Source organism: Australozyma saopauloensis, chromosome 4, assembly GCF_035610405.1.
Source record: "Australozyma saopauloensis chromosome 4, complete sequence".
Classification (NCBI taxonomy): Eukaryota; Fungi; Ascomycota; class Pichiomycetes; order Serinales; family Metschnikowiaceae; genus Australozyma; species Australozyma saopauloensis.
Window position 1 is genome coordinate 1264417 of NC_086134.1, and position 19636 is coordinate 1284052.

At 47.2% G+C, this 19636-nt stretch overlaps 8 protein-coding genes across 8 annotated transcripts; 6 read left to right on the top strand and 2 right to left on the bottom strand.

The window, feature by feature from the left end:
* Positions 1-814: 814 nt before the first annotated feature.
* On the top strand, positions 815-3067 carry PUMCH_003608 (uncharacterized protein; the record flags this gene model as incomplete). Its single annotated transcript, XM_063022570.1, has 1 exon — positions 815-3067. One exon carries the CDS (start codon positions 815-817, stop codon positions 3065-3067), a length of 2253 nt encoding a protein of 750 aa, XP_062878640.1.
* Positions 3068-3187: 120 nt separating this feature from the next.
* On the bottom strand, positions 3188-6589 carry PUMCH_003609 (uncharacterized protein; the record flags this gene model as incomplete). The annotated part of the gene is made up of 1 exon (XM_063022571.1): positions 3188-6589. One exon carries the CDS (start codon positions 6587-6589, stop codon positions 3188-3190), a length of 3402 nt encoding a protein of 1133 aa, XP_062878641.1.
* A 239-nt stretch (positions 6590-6828) lies between these two features.
* PUMCH_003610 (uncharacterized protein) lies at positions 6829-7008 on the top strand (the record flags this gene model as incomplete). Its single annotated transcript, XM_063022572.1, has 1 exon — positions 6829-7008. The coding sequence occupies one exon, from the start codon at positions 6829-6831 to the stop codon at positions 7006-7008; it is 180 nt and encodes a 59-aa protein (XP_062878642.1).
* Positions 7009-8221: 1213 nt separating this feature from the next.
* PUMCH_003611 (uncharacterized protein) lies at positions 8222-9154 on the top strand (the record flags this gene model as incomplete). The annotated part of the gene is made up of 1 exon (XM_063022573.1): positions 8222-9154. One exon carries the CDS (start codon positions 8222-8224, stop codon positions 9152-9154), a length of 933 nt encoding a protein of 310 aa, XP_062878643.1.
* Positions 9155-9327: 173 nt separating this feature from the next.
* On the top strand, positions 9328-10362 carry PUMCH_003612 (uncharacterized protein; the record flags this gene model as incomplete). Its single annotated transcript, XM_063022574.1, has 1 exon — positions 9328-10362. One exon carries the CDS (start codon positions 9328-9330, stop codon positions 10360-10362), a length of 1035 nt encoding a protein of 344 aa, XP_062878644.1.
* Positions 10363-11763: 1401 nt separating this feature from the next.
* PUMCH_003613 (uncharacterized protein) lies at positions 11764-13170 on the top strand (the record flags this gene model as incomplete). Its single annotated transcript, XM_063022575.1, has 1 exon — positions 11764-13170. One exon carries the CDS (start codon positions 11764-11766, stop codon positions 13168-13170), a length of 1407 nt encoding a protein of 468 aa, XP_062878645.1.
* Positions 13171-14500: 1330 nt separating this feature from the next.
* Positions 14501-15115, top strand: PUMCH_003614 (uncharacterized protein; the record flags this gene model as incomplete). Its single annotated transcript, XM_063022576.1, has 1 exon — positions 14501-15115. The coding sequence occupies one exon, from the start codon at positions 14501-14503 to the stop codon at positions 15113-15115; it is 615 nt and encodes a 204-aa protein (XP_062878646.1).
* A 77-nt stretch (positions 15116-15192) lies between these two features.
* Positions 15193-18963, bottom strand: PUMCH_003615 (uncharacterized protein; the record flags this gene model as incomplete). The annotated part of the gene is made up of 1 exon (XM_063022577.1): positions 15193-18963. One exon carries the CDS (start codon positions 18961-18963, stop codon positions 15193-15195), a length of 3771 nt encoding a protein of 1256 aa, XP_062878647.1.
* Positions 18964-19636: the final 673 nt, after the last annotated feature.

Below are 19636 nucleotides of genomic sequence, written 5' to 3' on the forward strand. Positions count from 1 at the left end.
GATTGAGAATATATATGAGCTATTTGGTAAAAAGTCAAGTAGTTGGTTTTTATTTGTTGTTGTGTTTAAATGTGAGGCTAGCCGATATAAATACGTGATCAAATATAGTCAAAGGTAAGGTAACAAAAGTAGTTTGGAGGGCGTGCAGCTTCCTATTGTACTTCATGTTCAAAGAAAGCGCTAATTTCATGGGAATCACAAAAACTACCTTTAAATCCCCAATTCTGCAACACCATACAATCATACATCAAGCACTATTGAAGAGAATAATAATGAGAGAACCACTTAACTAGACACTAATTCTGCTGAAACAAAAACATCTTTCTTTAAGAAAGAACTGAAGACATCACCCTCTCAATCACACTCTTCATATGTAGATCTAGTCTGTTCTCAGATCTCACAGGCCAACACTACGACAACACATACTCCTAATCTCAACAATAAACAAAACAAAAAAGACATTTCCAAACACTCTCTTCTTATCTTAAATAAGAAAAAAAAAATTCACTTTCTCTATTCCACTATTGTCGCTCACTCCCTTCTACCTACCTACCTACATACCTACCTACACCATAAACCACACAACACACTCAAACACCATCCAAAACATTCCAAAACTTTCCAAAACTTTCAAAAAGAAATAAAAAAACCAGGGCCTACCCCGCACCTGCAAATAACCCCCAGAAAAACTATAAATACGGGTCCTCTCCCCATCCCACTCCCACCCCGTGTCGCCCTGCAGAATACCCATGTAACACTTGTCAACCTCCAACTACCAACTACTCACGTCCAATTGCACGCTCCAACACCCGCAATGACACCCAGTAACGGTCTGCACGTCGAAACCGTGCGCGTGCTTCTCCGCGTGGTGATTTTCCTTTCCATTGCCGGCGCGGCCATCTCGCTGCGGTTGTTTTCCGTGATTCGGTTCGAGTCCATCATCCACGAGTTCGATCCGTGGTTCAACTACAGAGCGACAAAGTACTTGGTGCTGCACTCGTTTTACGAGTTTTTGAATTGGTTCGATGAGAGAACCTGGTACCCGTTGGGTAGAGTCACCGGCGGTACGTTGTACCCAGGACTCATGGTGACCTCTGGTGCCATCTGGCACGTCATGAGGGAGTGGCTTCGGTTGCCGGTAGATATTCGTAACATTTGTGTATTGCTTGCGCCCGCTTTTTCGGGCGTTACTGCTGTATTTACGTATTTACTCACGAAAGAGATGAAGGATGGAAGCGCCGGCCTTTTGGCTGCGCTTTTCATGGGTATTGCGCCGGGCTACATCTCGCGGTCGGTCGCTGGCTCGTACGATAACGAGGCCATTGCCATCACCTTGCTTATGGCCACGTTTTACTTGTGGATCAAGGCCATGAAGGTGGGCTCCATCTTCTACGGTGCCCTCACCGCCTTGTCTTACTTCTATATGGTCTCCGCATGGGGTGGATATGTCTTCATCACAAACTTGATTCCATTGCACGTTTTTGTGCTTCTTTTGATGGGCCGTTATAGCCCCCGTTTGTACACCGCCTACACCACCTGGTACGCGTTGGGAACGTTAGCTTCGATGCAGATTCCCTTCGTGGGCTTCTTGCCAATCCGCTCCAACGACCACATGGCTGGTCTTGGTGTCTTTGGCTTGATCCAGTTGGTCGCTTTGGGCGCCTATGTGCGTTCCAACGTGCCCTCCGCCCAATTCAAGTCCTTTTTCGCTGTCTCCATTGTTCTCGTGGTCTCCTTGGGTGTTCTTGGCTTGTTTGCCTTGACTGCCGCTGGCTGGATCGCTCCATGGACCGGAAGATTCTACTCTTTGTGGGACACAAACTACGCCAAGATCCATATCCCCATCATTGCCTCTGTTTCCGAGCACCAGCCTACGCCTTGGCCTGCCATTTTCTTCGACACCAACATGCTTGCATGGCTTTTCCCCGTTGGCTTGTACTACTGCTTCCAGGAGTTGAGGGACGAGCACCTTTTCATCATCATCTACGGTCTTTTCAGTGCCTACTTTGCCGGTGTCATGGTCAGATTGATTTTGACCTTGACCCCAGTGATGTGTGTCGCTGGCGCTATTGCTTTGTCCAAGCTTTTCGATGCATATATGGACATCACCGATCTCTTCAAGAGCTCTGGATCTGCACAGGCATCTTCTGCTGCTGATTCTTCCTCCGAGACCGAGAAGAAGTCTTCCAAGAGATCTTCTTCCAAGAAGGGCTTCCCATTGTTCCAGCTCTTGACCAAGGCTATTGTGTTGTCTTCATTTGTCTACTACCTTGCCTACTTTGTCATGCACTGTACCTGGGTGACCTCCAATGCCTACTCGTCTCCATCTGTCGTTCTTCCTTCCAGAAACCCAGACGGTTCCCCTGCTATCATTGATGATTACAGAGAGGCCTACTACTGGTTGAGAATGAACACTCCAGAAGATGCCAAGGTCATGGCTTGGTGGGATTACGGTTACCAGATTGGTGGTATGGCTGACAGAACCACCCTTGTTGACAACAACACCTGGAACAACACCCATATCGCCACCGTTGGAAAGGCCATGGCTTCTTCCGAAGAAGTCTCTTACGAGATTTTGAAGCAACACGACGTTGACTACGTTCTTGTCATTTTCGGTGGTATTTTGGGATACTCCGGTGACGACATCAACAAGTTCTTGTGGATGGTCAGAATCGCCGAGGGCATTTGGCCAAACGAGGTCCGTGAGAGAGATTTCTTCACCGATAAAGGTGAGTATAAGGTTGACAGCGAGGCCACAGAGGCCATGAGGAACTCTTTGATGTACAAAATGTCTTACTACCGTTTCACTGACATGCACAACGGTAGGGAAGCCGTTGACAGAGTGCGTAGTCAAGTCATCCCATCCGATAGAAAGATCACCTTGGACACCGTTGAAGAGGCATACACCACTCAAAACTGGATTGTCCGTATCTACAAGGTCAAGGATTTAGACAACCTAGGAAGAGACTTACAATCTGCCGGCAAATCTGAACGTCAAGAGTCCGCAGCTGCGCTGGGCAAGAGAACCCGCAACGCCAAGAAGCCAGACCTCGACTTGAGAGTTTAACCACCAAAATTATATAAATATCAAAAGAAATACAGAAGTACCCAAGGAGTCGATGAAAATGTTGTATATGCATTGTGTATAGACTATCCGTGAACAATGATTTTGAACTAAAGCTCCCGATCATTTGGGAACAAGCGGCTTCCAATCTGACATGGTCATCAGAACACCGGCAGCTTGTGGAGATGCATTGGCGCGCGATGGCGGAGGAGCAGGTTTTGCCGTCTTTGCGGGCAGAGTTACCACATCCGGACCAGCAGAGCTAGAGGTTTCCACCTTGGTCGCCGAAAGCGCAGAGGGCTTCACGGGCTTCATTGGACGAATACCAGAGCTATCGATGGTAGATGCAGAAATGTCCACGCTAGAGCCCTTGGACGAGGGCACGGGCGAGTAACTTTTGGGAGTAAGCGGCGCAGATGAAATACCAAAATCGGCGAATTGCGTTGCAGCTCTTCTGGGCGGTGGTGGAGGAGTCCCGCTGTTAGAAGAGCTGGGCCTCATTGCCGGATGACTGGGTATATCTCCACTGGCTCCAGTAAGCAAAACAGGAACATCAGATGGTGGGGCCTTGCGACTCATTGGTGGAGGTGGAACCTTTCGAGGAAGGGCAGGCATTGGCTGCGTTCTCGATCTTGGCGGCGGTTTTGGAGGTGCGATGTCTGCGTCCAAAAGATTCAAGTCTGCTAAAGCGTCGGAGGCAAAGCCATTCTCTCCGCCATTTGTATTCGAGGAGTAGATGGAGTCATTGTCGGTGCCGAAAATGGTACTCCGTGCATCGTCGCTCGTGTCGCCGTTCTCCACCTTGTAAGTGTTGTAGAACTTCTGCGACAATTCGAGTTTCTTCTTTTCATCCACGAATTTGACCTTCGATACAAACGTAGAATAAACTGGCTTGTGGTCACTCAAGCTCACATCCATCACGGAGTTATAGTTGATGGACCTGAGATCATTGCCCTTTCTACTGCGGTAAAGAACTCTGTCTGTCCAAGAGGGCACTCTCTGCTTCTCAGAAGTATCATATTGAGATGTGCCCCTATCGAATTTGTAGGTCGGATAGAATAAGATCCTATCCTCTTTGAAGCCATTAAATGCGCCTCCGCGTTCCTTCTTTTCAAGAAGCAATTGGTCATAGTCTTGCAATTCGTCAAAGGCCCCATGCTCGATCAACGACCGTACACGATCGTTAGTCATGTTGAGACGGTAGTTCAAGTCACCAAACCAGATGAGATGATCCTGGTCGCTCAATGTGAGATTACGAGTAAATGAAAGTCCCAGCATAATGGTTGAGTAGTCGTTGTGGCGCTCAATTGTTGCATTTACACCAGCCGCAAGATGCGACGTGACAAGGGCAAACGAAGTCAGGCCATAATCAAACCTGACAGCACATGCACCTTTGTTGGCTGTCATGCCACCAAGGCCGGTTTTTTTGGAAGAGCCAGCAACTTGAGTTACAAAGGAGACCTTTGATTTCTTGACGAACAAAAAGAGACAAACAGATGACATCAGCTCTGTTCTCAAAAGCACGTACTGCTCGTCTTGCAGGTTGAGGACCTGATCTAAAGCTTTTGCCCATAAAACGGGCTTGGAGGTGTCTCCTGCTAGTATTGAACCCGCGTTAAGTTCAATAAGTTCTTGCAATCCAATACCGTAGATATCTGGGCTATCTGTTGTAGTGTTCTCCGGCGGAAAAAGCCAGGATGAAAGGTCTTTGATAGATGTTGGAGTACCGGCATTGACGTTGTATGTTCCTGTGAAAATTGAGATTTCGTTGTATGAGGTATAAGATGACTCGCATTCTTTGAGCTTTCCGGTCACGTAGTCGCTGCTTGGGTCAAATATCTGGACGGGAATTGAAAAACGGCCATCTTTTCCCAAGAGCAAGTCGATAGTTGACTGCTTCTTGGAATCTACGAATGTGTTCTGATACATCCGGGATACGGATTTTGTCACATCCGAGAGAGCGCCGGCGAGATTCATTTTACCGGAACGAGAAAAGGAAGACTTCAATGCATTTGTTCCAGTATAGATCTGCGAGATGGCATCACCGTTATCCGCCCACAAGTCATTGTGACGAACAATCATATCCTCGAGTCTGGCACGGTCACGGCCAGAATTTCCATGTGTCTCGGATTGGTTCAGCATGATGTGCTTGATTACTGTTTGACACACAACCTGCTCAATCAAGTTGGTTCTGTCGAGGCAGTCCAAACAATTGACTCTCAATACACCGTCTTGTCGGGTAACGACTTCACCGACCGCGATATCGAAGTCAAACCATCCAAATTGCTCGAGCGAGCTATGAATAAATGGAAGGAGTTTTGACGCGCCCGCGAATCCACCGCTCAGAGGCTTTGTCTCGGCATGGAAATCGAAGTGGGTATACAAGAGGTGGTCGGCATGCGAGGACTTGTTGAGGAGCTCTGTGTAGCGCCGCAGAAGCTCGGCCTCCAGCAGCTTCGTCTTGGAAAGCAAATTCACTATATGGCATGCGTTGTACTTAGCACAGATCTCGTTGAAGTGTGCATCGAAGCTGGACTGGGTGGCATCTATAGAACGGGTCACAGTAATTTTAGGGTTGATGAGGGTCAGATCCTGTTCCCAAAACGCTGGGACAGAGCCTCTGATCTGGGTGAAAGCGAAAACCAGGCCTTTGGATGGGTTATAGAAAACGAATTCGGATTCGACGAAGTTGGCGACATACCCGTCGTCATCAATACCGCGCGAGAGAAACCGCGTGCCCGCACGCTTCCAGGACTGCTTGGAGACGATGGTGATGGTGTTTCCGCCGCCTAGGTTTGTCGTTTTTGCGAATCCACGAATGACAGTGGTCAAGAACCGGTTTCGTTCAAGCGCCTGCGCCGAGAGATCATCCAATTGGCCCCGGAAACGGAGCATTTCCTCCATCAAGAAGCTGTTCCACATGTACTGTTCCTGGTAATGGACGCCGTCGATGGCAAAATCGGAATTCTGCTGCTCCAACTTGGATTTATCTACGCCTCTATTTTGGAGCAACGACGTCAAGTCGAAGTTATTGGAGAAGTAAAACAGGCCGTTCAGCAAGAGTTTCCGGAGCTCCCAGCATGGGTGCGCGATTCTGCCGGGACTCGGGCTGTTATTGCTACTAGTATCGTATTCGTCTGTATCGTTAATCAATGGATATCCACTGCCGTCCAAAGCGACGAAATCCCACTCATCCGAGGACAAACAAACAAACTCGACCGCAAAGATGCGGTTGACCGACTCGTATGGAACCGGCAGCGCCACATCCGTCACCGCGCCAGTGATCACGGCCAAAAAAATGGCTCCTTGGATGGTTATTAGACCTAGACATCCGAAGACGTTTTTGTTAACCAACGGCACGAACTTTTTCTCCCGCGACACCGAATTGCGCGACAGCAAATGGACAACCACGCGTGGCGCCAGCAGCGACTCGTTTTGTTCCTTCTTCTCTGTGGTGAACGTGAGTGCATGTGTATTCCCTTCTAACGCGATCACGCGCGGGTTTTTTCTGACCAAAACTTTCATGGGGGTACAATTCAACACGGCGGAGACAGTGCTACTACCTAAATTCTACGGAAAAGTGTGTGGCGTGCGCTAAAGGAAGTACCAGACGTTTTTCACGCTTCCCATAGTTGCAGTAGGTAGTGGTAGTGAGACTTGTCGATCGCACCCGTGCCTCCCGCGGGTCAAATTTTCCAGCAAACTCACGAACAATCACTGAACCAAGAAATACTCCTTTCTTATTATTCACAACCACAAATAAAATGGCCACGTACCAGCTTTCCCTTTCCGACGAGAGCAAGGAGAGACTTGCCAAGGTGTTGGACTACTCGCGTACACTTGCCCACTACGGATTCATCCCATTCATTTTGTATTTGGGCTGGAAGGCTAGTCCCACCAAGCCATCTTTGTTCAACTTGTTGAGTCCATTCCCATCTGCCTAATTGTATATAGTAATTGATGAACAGAGTAATTCTTGTAGATGTGTAGGAGGGGGGAAATCATGGGGAAAGAAGGAGGGGAGAATGAAACAGGAGGGATGTTTCAGATTTCAAAGGAGATTTCAGATTCGGAGTTTCAGGAGTGAACGGAGGTTTCAGGTTTCAACGGAGGTTTCAGATTTCAAAGGAGGTTTCAGATTTCAAAGGAGGTTTCAGATGATGATTGCACCAATGCAAGGAACAAATAGCCATGTTTGAGAGATTAGTTGGTTTAAGCCGATTGGCAGATGAGATGATGCTCCGAATCAAATGAAATTGTGCAATTATCGAAAAGCATTATGGATTAAGTTATATCGTTTAGAATAGCGAAGAGTGCTTGAATCACCCAGATGGAGGTGTATTGAACTGCAGCTAAAGAATATTTTGAAACACATGGAATGATTCAAACCATACTTGAAGAGATCTTGAACTCATTTTGAACATTACATGTGGTGCTTATTTCCATTGGCTCTATATGCTATGTATCGTGAAAGCAAGGGAAGCAGCATCAGCTCGAATTGAACCAGATTTGTAAGAACCCATTGAAATAAATCGGTCAGAGTTCTTTGGTGTTAATTGAAATTTCCAGCTCTAACTGAATTCATCGCTTCATTGGTTCTTTTAGTTGAGAGTCTTTGTGCAATGGTTACATTCTCTTCGTTCAAGATCAATCACAGAAGAACCTCTTGTAAAACTATATTCTTCCTACATCCAACTTCATCTTTTACAAACTATATTCGGCTTTATAATGCTAGATCCGCCATTTGAAGTCACCAGCATAGTCTTTAAATCACTTTCCACACCCACCAAAACGTTCAGCAGTGACTTTCTTTTCCTCCTCATTCAACATTTCCAAAGAATATTCCTGCAATTTTCTCTCATTGTATATATTTCATCTTAAATTTCGACACAAGAAGTCTTGTCTTAGATACACCAGAAAGAGAAGATCTGCCACATCTACAGATACCACAACAACGAGAAACCAACAAGAATACCTCGTAAAAATTGAACACTTTTTTAATCCACATTCTCCATTTTCGGGCCTGCTTCCCCAAAATCCACTCCATATTCCTAATCTCTCTGCACTGTTGATTCTCCTCCAAAACTCATGGAATAGAGTCTCAGTGTGAGATTTCGATAGTTTGCCTTCTCAAAGCCAACTCCAGAAATCACCACCATGTCTACGTGGGAGTCTCGGCGTGCCGAGTTTGTCCTGGGACTTGCTGCCGGTGTTGTCACTACGACAGTAGCTCATCCGCTTGATCTACTAAAGGTGAGGCTTCAGCTACTGCAGCTGCCGACCCTGCATGCTTTTGGGCAGCTTCGGCGTGTTGTTGCGGGTATTCAGAGCGATGCTAGGGCTAGTTATGCTCATCTGAACAAAACACAACCTAAGCCGGTGTACTACTTGCAGCAATGGTACCGCGGTGTTGGTCCCAACTTGATCGGAAACGCGGCCGCGTGGAGCATCTATTTTACCCTATATGCGGAGTATAAGGAGTTGCTAAGCGGGCCTTTGGGCGGAGTTAATGGAGATGGGTCTACATCATACTTCGGTGCGTCCGCCCTAGCGGGCATGACGACTTCCGTGTTGACGAATCCGATCTGGGTGCTCAAAACGCGGATTCTAGGCTCCTCGAGAGGCCCGCTGGGCTCCTATAAGTCCATGGCAGATGGTATAAGACGTATTCTACTAGAAGAGGGCCTAGCGACGTTCTGGCGCGGAACGGTGCCGAGCTTCTTCATGGTCATCCAAGCGAGCGTGCAATTTTCCCTCTACGACCAGCTCAAAGACTGGAGTGTGGCTCTGGCGCCGGAGAAACTGGACCCGTCGCAGTTGTCGCTGTGGCAGTACATCTGGGCGTCCGTGGTCTCCAAAACGGTCAGCATGTGTCTCCTATATCCCACGCAAGTTGTGCGCTCGCGGCTTCAGGCCCAGACCGACCGCAAAGAGGCACAGACCATTGGCGAGGTGTGCCGGCTGCTCTGGTCCAACGAGGGCCGTTTCCGGGGCTTTTATCGAGGCATGGGCGCCAATATGCTTCGTGTGCTTCCTTCCACCTGCATAACCTTTGTTACATACGAGACTGTGAAGAACTCTCTTTCCTGATTCCTCCAAACTCTACAGCACCAACAACACCGTTCACGGCGCCGACTTAATTGTTCCTGTTTATAGCATCCTATTTATAATAAAATTCCGTATCATTTATCACTGCGACGCGTCTCAAATCTGTTTTTGTTTACCTTTCACGCGTATTTTTCACCTTCTTCTCCATACACCTGATGTCGACGCCAGAATCAGCAGAAATGGAGCTCAGTCCGTCGCAGGCAGAAGCTGTGATTGAAGCCGCTGATCGCGATGTGCAAGAAAGTGCAATTGACGAAATAAACTGGCTCCCAGAGTCCGTAACGACCATAAACGAGAAGTTTTACTTCGACAGCACCACATATCACACGGCTATCCCCGAGGAAATCGAGAAACACAAAGACGGGCGTGTGATTTTGGGAGTCGATGAGGCTGGAAGAGGTCCCGTGCTCGGACCGATGGTTTATGGCATCGCATACTGTTTGGAGGACTATCAGGAGAAACTCAAGAAAGAATACGGGTTTGCAGACTCCAAAGTTTTGAAGGAAGCCGTGCGTACAAATCTCCTTCAGCTTTTGCACGACAAAAACCATGACTTGTACCGGAATGTAGGCTGGGCGACTCGCACAATGACTGCTAAAGATATCTCCAACGGCATGCTTCGGAGTCTTTCGGGACCTGGACCATACAATTTGAACGAGCAGGCGCACGATACTACTATACAGCTAATCAAAGAGGTTTTGGCAAAGGGAGTGAACTTGAAGGCCATTTTCGTAGACACAGTTGGTCCTCCAGCATCGTATCAGGCCAAGCTCAAGCGGTTTTTTCCTGAAATTGACATCACCGTGACGAAAAAAGCTGACAGTTTGTTCCCAATTGTCAGTGCAGCATCTGTGGCAGCAAAAGTCACCAGAGACAAGAACTTGGAGTACTTCCACCAGAACTTAGATTTGCTCAAGGGTGAAGTGTTGGGCTCGGGATATCCTTCAGATCCAAACACCAGTCGGTGGTTGAACAGCCATGTGGACCCTGTGTTTGGATGGCCGCCGGGTCTTCTTCGATTCTCGTGGCAGACTGCCAAGGATAGCTTGGAGAGAGCAGGTGCAGCCAAAGTCACCTACGAGGATGCATTGATGAAGAACGCGGGCTACAAGGATATTGGTGATCTCATGGGTAATAGCAAACTGGGTTTGATTGATGCACTGTTCTATGGTAGAGACTGTGTGCTATGAGCCGGGCTCGTTGTTATTGAGTAATGATTCGGCCTACAGGGAACTTCTTCCATGTTCATTCTAGTTGTTGACGCTCTTGTATGTGCCAGAGGTTTCTCAAGAGATGGTAGGTTGCAATTAGTATTACGATATCAGGGTATTACACTATTGTAACTATGTTTCACTGCAGAGTTTGCCAGGATTATTTGTACTTGCACCTCTATGGTGAATTTGGTTATGAGAGTTACATTCTTAATGGTATTGAGGTCTGATTGTTCGTTGGGTTTAGTCACATGGGACGGAACAGATGTAACTTGAGACGGAGTATGATAGCAAGGGCCAAATGCAAGTACGGCATGAATGAGGGCAGAGGCGAAATTGAGGTTCTGTTTGGATGATCAAAAAAATCTAAAGGAGCATCTTGGGCTATCTAAAGTTTGACAGATTACCGGTTATGCGCGGCGGGCTAAACACAATTGATTCATCGAGGTACTATATGATCTTATACGAGGATTTTAATTGGTATTTAATCACAAAGACGGAGGCGTGAAACCTTGATTTGGATATTCACAGCACGGGCCAAGCACCGCCTAATCCAGGAACAGAACCATCGAAGAACGAGGACCCCTACCACAGAAATCTAGAAGGACTCTATGAGTATCAGTAATGCCTGAGGATTCACTAAAAAAAAAAAAGCTGAATGAGAGGTTTCGTTGGCTGGTTCCGTCAATATCTCTTTCAAGTTGGTCGTTTGATGCCAGACACAACGAGCTATTCCAAACAGAAGAATGCGACCCATGAATTTCAACTCACCAAAACCTCAAATTCCGGCCAATCCCTCTGCCCAAAATTGGAATCCCCTTCCTCCCAGACAACGACTATCATTATAGCTAATACCTACTCCAGCACCATACACCTACTACACCTACTTCACCCACTAAACCATACAACACTACCCACAATAAACACCACACAGACGTAAATAAAAAAATTAAAATATCCTCACTCAATTCATGAATAGATCTCCATCCATCACTTTCCCAAATCCAATTTCTCATTCTCCGGGAAGTGTCTCGCCGCAAGCAGCCGCACCCACACATTTGCAGCCATCTCCCAATCCAGCACTGTCCGTGTTCGTCCGCACGCACACACCGCCACCCAAAAAGCAATCCGAAAAAATATATAAAGACCCCCGATTCCGCACACACCCCCAACGCGTTTTTTTCGCCGTTTTCCCGCACCCAAAACCACCATTTCCACCCCCATCTCCCCAGCACCGCCCGGACTTTGACCCCCGTGCCCGGAAGACAACCATGCGCGCGCACACCCCGTACACCTCCCCTACTCTCCCCTACACACCGCAGCCATCTCCACAAGAACCTCCCTACTTCTTCCTCTTTTCCTCCCCCACAACCCAACATCATGTCTTTGGCTGCCCTTAGAGCCGTCGGCGCACGTGCCGCCCTCTCCAGATCGTATCTCGCTGCATCGCACATCTCCGCCGCCGCCAGATTCTACTCGTCCAAGTTCCCATCGCACACCGTCATCAAAATGCCTGCATTGTCCCCCACCATGACCCAGGGTAACATTGCTTCGTGGGCCAAGTCTGTTGGTGATGAGTTGGCTCCTGGTGAGGCCATTGCCGAGATCGAGACCGACAAGGCTGCCATGGACTTCGAGTTCCAGGAGGAGGGCTACTTGGCCAAGATTTTGGTGGACGCCGGTGCCCAGGACATCCCTGTGGGCCAGCCCATTGCTGTGTACGTCGAGGACTCCGGCGACGTGGCTGCTTTCGAGGGTTTCTCTGCTGCCGATGCCGGCGAGGCTCCTGCTGCTGCTCCTAAGGCTGAGGAGAAGTCTGAGGCCAAGGCTGACGAGAATAAGGCCGAGGCCAAGTCTGAGTCCAAGTCCGAGTCCAAGCCTTCGTCTGCTTCCTCCGGCTCTGCTCCTGCTGGCCGTATTTTCGCCACTCCTTTGGCCAAGACCATCGCCTTGGAGAAGGGTATTTCTCTCAAGAACATCAAGGGTTCTGGCCCCAAGGGTAGAATTGTCGCCAAGGACGTCGAGAACTTCAAGGCTCCTGAGGCTGCTGCCCCTGCTGCCGCTGCCGCTGCTCCTGCCGCTGCCACCTTCGAGGACATCCCTATCACTGGTATGAGAAAGACCATTGCTACCAGATTGTTGCAATCCACCCAACAGGCTCCAGCCTACATTGTGCAATCGCACATCAACGTCTCCAAGTTGTTGAAGTTGCGTCAATCTCTCAATGCCACCGCAGAGGACAGATACAAGTTGTCCGTCAACGACTTGTTGGTCAAGGCCATCGCCTTGGCCTCTCTCAGAGTCCCAGAGGCCAACTCTGCTTGGTTGGGTGACCAAGGTGTCATCAGACAATACAGCGTTGTCGACGTTTCCGTCGCCGTCGCCACCCCAACTGGTTTGATCACCCCTATCGTCAAGAACGCCCACAGCAAGGGTTTGATTGCCATCTCCACCGAGATCAAGGACTTGGGTAAGAGAGCCAAGGCCGGTAAGTTGGCTCCTGAGGAGTACCAGGGTGGTACCATCTGTATCTCCAACTTGGGTATGAACCCAGCCGTCAACGCTTTCACTTCCATCATCAACCCTCCACAATCCGCCATTGTTGCCATCGGTACTGTTGAGAAGAAGGCCATTCCATCGTCCGTCAACGAGCAGGGCTTCGTTTTCGAGGACTTCATCACCGTCACCGGTACCTTTGACCACAGAACCATCGACGGTGCCAAGGGTGGTGAGTGGATCCGTGAGTTGAAGAAGGTTGTTGAGAACCCATTGGAGTTCTTGCTTTAAGTGTGGCGAGAAGAACGTTGCCATGCAACCCCCTAAGAAGCTCCCGATTTATCTATAGTTTTAAATGTGAGGACTTCCGATACATAGAATGTTCACCTTCGTGTTTGGATGCATAATGTTACCTTGGACATTGCGAGGCTTGCCGCGAAGGGTAAAATTTGGAAAGACGTGAGTGGCCGTATAGCAACAGGATAATGAATATATTCCATTCGAAGCGATACAAGATGTAGATGTCATTGTTTGTTGGTTTGTTAATGGTGATACAGTATTACTTACTTGAATAATTCGGCGATTTCTTTCAATGTCATGTTTTTGAATACAATTAGGTGGTGCGATTCTGATTAACATTTTCTCATTTGGTTTGATTTTGCGCTGTGATCATGATTAGGATTATTTATGCAAATGGTTTGTTCTTTTATGATACATTACCAGATCGGATATGTTTGAGAGATGTATTTTAACAGAATTGATGAATTAAGTGTGTAGACAAATTGGTAGGTGCTTTCGGTTGGGAGCTCTGCCGTTGACGTGAATACACGAGATTGTGCTTCGTAAAAAAGGCGCCATGCAGCTTCCTAGGACACACATCAATTCGAGTCCAACTCTGAGTATTTCAAGCGACAAAAATTCTTCTAGTTGTTCCGTGAAAGGATCGGTAGTGTTGAAAATTCGATCTTTCTTGGATAATTTGTTTTGAGATCGAAAATAGCCAGACACTAGGAAGTCTTCGTAAAAGATTGATAAGCACACCAGCTCTAATGTTCATAAATGGATCAATTCTCCAAGTTATATTGAATAAGCTGAAGAGCTTTCCTATTCAAAACTATTTTCAGTATTTCATTCAAAAGAGGTATCATATGGTAGTAATTCCCGGCCTCCACACAACCAAAGAGATTCCATATAATTCCTCGGCTGAGTATATTTCTTCAGTCGTTGCTCTTTACTTATGTAAATCTAGAATCGTCTGGCCACCACTTTGGCCTCAGAACTCCCCAGAATCCTCCGTTCAAAGGCTTCAGACTCACCAAAGACAAAATCCAAAAACTTGAAACTATTCCAAAATTCATTTCCATCGAACTTGCCTCTACAACACGTGCTCAAATCTTGTATGTGGTCATTGTAGTACTCACTACATCCAAAACCAACCAATGCATTAACACTTATAGCATACACATACCCACGCAAAAAGCACAATTTCCTCAGAAATTCAACTCCCATATATTTCTACAATCCCTTTTGTTTCTCCACAAACTCATCTCTCTACCCCACATTTTCCAATACTCAACTTACTACTTCTTCTTCATCCACACAATCATCGTCTCGTCCCAGAATGCTGCTGGAAGTGCTGGAAACAAAAGTAGCGGACGATGAGACACGGTATGCGTTGGAAAAAGAGGTCGAGTACGTCGACTACAACAAGATCTACGACGATTTGCTCAAACACTTCGATGCAGCATATCTGCGCTCCCGAACGCTCCATTTGACGGAAAAGGTGCAGAGGCAGACGCTCTATCACTACAAGAGACGGGTCAATGCTTTGATTGACTATCTCCGCTTGTTCGATGACGGAACACATGACGTTCTTGATACAGAAACTATGCCTGTAGACAAAACCAGAATAGAGAACCTTATACTATTTGATCCATCTTTGAAAGATGTGCTTACACCGGTGGTTCAGATGGCCGACGAGACCGACCCTGCAGAGATTCAGGTTGGGCAGAGTTACGGCGTAGACCTTGTAGTAGATGAACTTATACCAGAACTACCCGATGATGAGTTGGACAATGCCGAAATGAACCCGCAGGAAGTCGAGCTATGGGCGCGCCGCAACTTCTCTCACTTGGTGGTGTCGAAGTTCAAGCCCGCAGACATCAAGGCTCGGGGTGTAAGGGAAGATTCAGAAGTGTCCTCGATTCTTCCCAAACGGAAGAAGAAGAAAGAGTAATTACTAATATACGATCTCATGAATTGAAGTTATGCCATTGTTATGTCTATAGTGTTCTGTGTCGTGTGTGTTGTGTTCTATGGTTGCCGCTTCATGAACGAGTTTTTCCGTTTGCGCTTGACCAAATCCTCGAGAATGGCGAGCGAATCGAACAACCCGAAAACAAACACTCGGATCCGGTATTTGAAGCTGCCTTTCTCGACAAGATTGACCACCTTGAGAAAGAGATTGGCGTTGTCAAAGACCAGGGGATGCTCGGTCTTGAGCTTAGTCAACTCCTCGCGAGCTTTGCGCTCTATGCGTCCCAAAATAGAGCTGAGATAATTGATGAGGGTCAAAACCTTGTTGTCCATTTCTTGGTTGCTTTCAAAGTTAATATCCTCGTCCACGTATAAATTGTTCTGCAATCGCAAGATCAGTTCGTCGTCAAAGGACAGAATACTCGTCTTTTCGCTGAGAAAGAAACCATTTTGCATTGTCGCTGGATATGCGAGTGAAATGGAAGCGTTGGTTGTTGAATTGACAGAAACCCAATTGAGCTCGTCAAGAATCTCCACGCCTTCCTCTGTAGCGGCCATCATTCCAAGCAAAAAGAATGCTAGCCCGCGAAACTGCCAGTGGCTGGCAGTATTGAACATCGTCACGATTACCTCTGCAATATGCTTCTCGGTGATGAAGATACTGTACGACGGGTCCAAAAGCTGAAAGCCATACTCCGCCGATGCAATTTCTCCCAATATCCACATATTCTGCTTCAACTGCTTCAATTGGTAATCTCTCTCGTCGGCAGCAGAGTCTGCGTTGGCTTCCAAGGATGACTCGTTGAGCCGAATGTTGATATCACTTCGACTCTGGTGGAAGGATCCATCTTCATCCTGAAACACTTCTGCGTATTCACGTCCGTCCTCGCTGTCAGTTGTATTCAAGCTCTGAAGCGTCATTGACGAGGCAATGGGGGATTTGATGAGCTTTGGTATGGTTTCACCCTCGATTATCCCAAGTTTCACGCTGAGATTTCGAATTGTTTGAAGTATACTGTCCAATAGTTGCAAGTGATGCTTGAAGAAGGCACAGCCCTCCTCTGTGGAAGCTAAATAATGGAAAAAGTGGCGCAGATCTTTGGTCCTCTGGCTGAGTTCGAGATATGGATAGAAAACTTGTTGAATCGTGTTCTCCATCTGGTCAAGATACTCAAAGGTGCGTAATTGCTTAACACAGTCGTTGAACTTCTGATCTATGTAACCGAGCCTCTTGAGATAGTTGAATCCTTTCGATGTCTTGCAAAAATGTAAGAGCAATTCAGACCCATGCCTGTTCTTCTCTAATACAAGAACGCTGGGCTGCGAATCAACGAGAACGTCCATTTTGCTAGTATTCTCATTCACAATATAAAAATCAAACAATGCTTCTATTGCTAGCGTGACAACGTCGTGATTTTCATCGCACAAGAGACTCACCAATATGTCAATAACAAAGAGTTCTGTCTCACTTTTGGAAAGCAACGGAGGCAAAACTTGGTTTAGGACGAAGAGTTTGATTCGCAAATTCGACACGTCCATAGCTTTTGCTAGAAGAAGCCGTACAGGACTGTCTAGAGAATAATTGAGATTGTTGAGCAAATTGAAAATAAGGTGGTTGTTGGTCTCTATCGTGGCACTGCTTTCAACTATGTCGTTCATCAAATGGAGGAGCTGCCACTGTTCCAAAATGCCAATTCCGTTCCATGAGCCAGATAGAATGCCCAAGAATTTTACGTACCCGATCGAAAGGGTAGAAGTCAAACGTAGCTCCGATAGAATTGGATCGTCAGAGGTTATGCCGCTGAAAGGGTCAACCTGTGCTAGTATCTCGGCGAGTTGAGCCATTAATTTCGTCGAAGCGAGGTACTGAGTACCTTCATCAAAGGTGAGAAGGGACTCTATGAGTTGACTAGCCACATAGATGACAATTTTGGGATTCTTGAGCGTTGGATACTTGGGTGAATACTGAAGAGGAATCTGACCAAAGCGATATTTGAAAGGGCGAAGAAATGAAAAGAATGTTTTGAGAAGCTTTGGGGCCTTTTCCTGTATTTCCGCAAATCTTTGTGGGTTCCTGATTGGGCCCTGGAATAACTGTGAGAGACTAGTCCAATTCCAATCAATGAACTCCTTCATGTGTAATGTTTTGGAGGTTGTGAGAAGACCCTTGAACGCAGAATCGTTCAAATTGATACGATGCTCCTGAGCCATTTCGCGAACGTGTGATCGAATCACAGTACGCTTTGATTTTGGGATATTGGGCATCTGAGCATAAGTTGTCGACTGAATCTGCGTTATTGCGTTGATGGAAATGGGCTCATCCGCAGAGCCAAGCAAGGAATCCCGATAGAACTCAGGAGGTAGGTAGTCGACGGCCATCTCATATATTTTTGTTAGTAGGAATGTAGCCTGGTCAATGATCGCTTGGTCTTTTTCCTCGTTGAGGATGACTAAAAGCAACTGCCGAATATTGCAATTGATAAGGATCTTCAAAATCAAGCCCCTATGGTGAGCTAGAATATTCCCTTCCGTCGTCCTAGTGGCCAACTGAATGTACTCAAATGTGGTTGAAGTATTGTTCAGATGGTTATTTTCCATGAACAGAGTGAAGCGTTTAATGATGGAGCCCAACTTAGAGCTCTCGAGCCAAGGCACGACTTTGAGACGCAAGACGTCCATTAGAAGATCCATTATGATCGAGCGTAGGCGGGAGTTCTTCTTTTTGAGGTTCATTAAAAGGAGTTTGAAGCCCGAGAGATCATCGTGACAGAAGAAAAGAATACCAGTCCAGGTCTTCATGAGCACGGAGAGAAGAAACGCCATGTCCATGGCGCGCTTGTGTAATTTCGCACTCTCGTGCGCTGTCCCGAGCGAATCATCATCCTCGAACATGTCAAATACCGAGAAGAGTGAGTCTAGGTCAGAACCTCCACGAAGAAGAATGCGGGCTTGTGGAAGGTCGAGAACCGATAAGAGCGTGAGCACGCACGTGGCAGAAACCTCTGACAGCGCAGAGACGATGAGGTTGATCAACAACCGCACTCCTCCGCCTTGGAACACCAACTCAGGATTTAAAAGAAGTAGCTCACAGAGCGTCTCTACACACATTTTACAAAGAAGCGAAGCGGGCGAGCCGTTCAGTAGCGAATAGGACGACGTCTTCAGAGGGCGGAGCTCCAGCGCAGACGGAGAAGAGCTCTCATCACCCTCGTGCTCTATTAGGACCACCAATGCTTTTATCACGCCTACAGAAAGATGGCTAGCGCCCTCAGGAATATCCGCGATTGCCCGCACAAGCTTCAAGGCCTCCAACTTCTCGATCTCGGGCGTTTGGGTCAGGAACGAGAGCGTGATGTTCACCAAGAGCTTCAGTTGCACCAACTGAGCCACCGTTTCCCTTCCCGCGAGAACATGGCGCAAGATCCGGTACGCAGTCAGGCGGAGCAGCGGTTTGGCATCGTAGAGCATGAACAGGATCCGCAGCATCACGTTTTCAAGCACAATCTCGTGTTTGAGGTTCGGATGGTCCACCAACATTTTGATCAATTGTTGGCCCTTGGTGAGCACCACCGGCAGGTTCTCCTTTTCCTTGGCCAGGAGACTCTGGAGAATGTCGGAAAACACCCATGTGACGGTTTCCCAGTCCTCACGCATTGCGTATTCTTCGCTTTGGTAGGACGGCTTCGATCCTTCCACTGAGGAGATGCTGAAGTCTTCGATGGTCATCGCTCTGTTGCGAAGACGGGCCGGAGTGAACGAGAGGATTCCGAGCCCTGTGTTTTCCGGCCGGGGCTCGGGTTGGGTGTCTAACCCTGACGACCTTGACATTTGAAGTGGTAGTATGGGGTAAATGTGGAGATGCGAGATGAGGGAGGGGAGGGGAGGCGATTTTCGGGTTTTGCGGGAAGTTTTTGGTGGAAATGGATTTGGGAGATTTTAACGGTGTTTGTTTGAGATTCTGGATAAATGTGGGTGTTGGGGTTTGGTTGGGTTTGGCGACAGTGTGGTGTCTGATGCAGAAGAGAGTGGATATGGTAATTGATCTTGTGAATTTTGTTTTTAACTATGTATTTTTGGGTGTTGTTTCAAATGAGTGTTCATTGATTTAGATGGTTTTGTCAATTGGATACTACTCTGGTGTCTCTCAGCATGATATACGTGGAAACATAGCAGAATGAAAGAAAGCGGCTACAGATATCAGTAAGATGGGAGGAAATTGTTTTTCCAGAAATTTTGCTGAAATTGAGCGAATAGATCGTAAATCATTGATGAGTGGATGGTACTAGTAGATTGTTCATTTTGGTGAATGGTCCAAGTGTGGTTCATACAACTGGACCAATAATATCATAAAGTGCGTAATCTTGTCCTACAAATGAAACCATAAAGTCCGAAATCGGTCACTCCTACTCGCTATTGTCCATAATCCAGAATAAAGAGCAGGCACTGATGGGTATGGTGCTCCAACATGAACAGTGATGAAATCACTTTCACACATTACAGA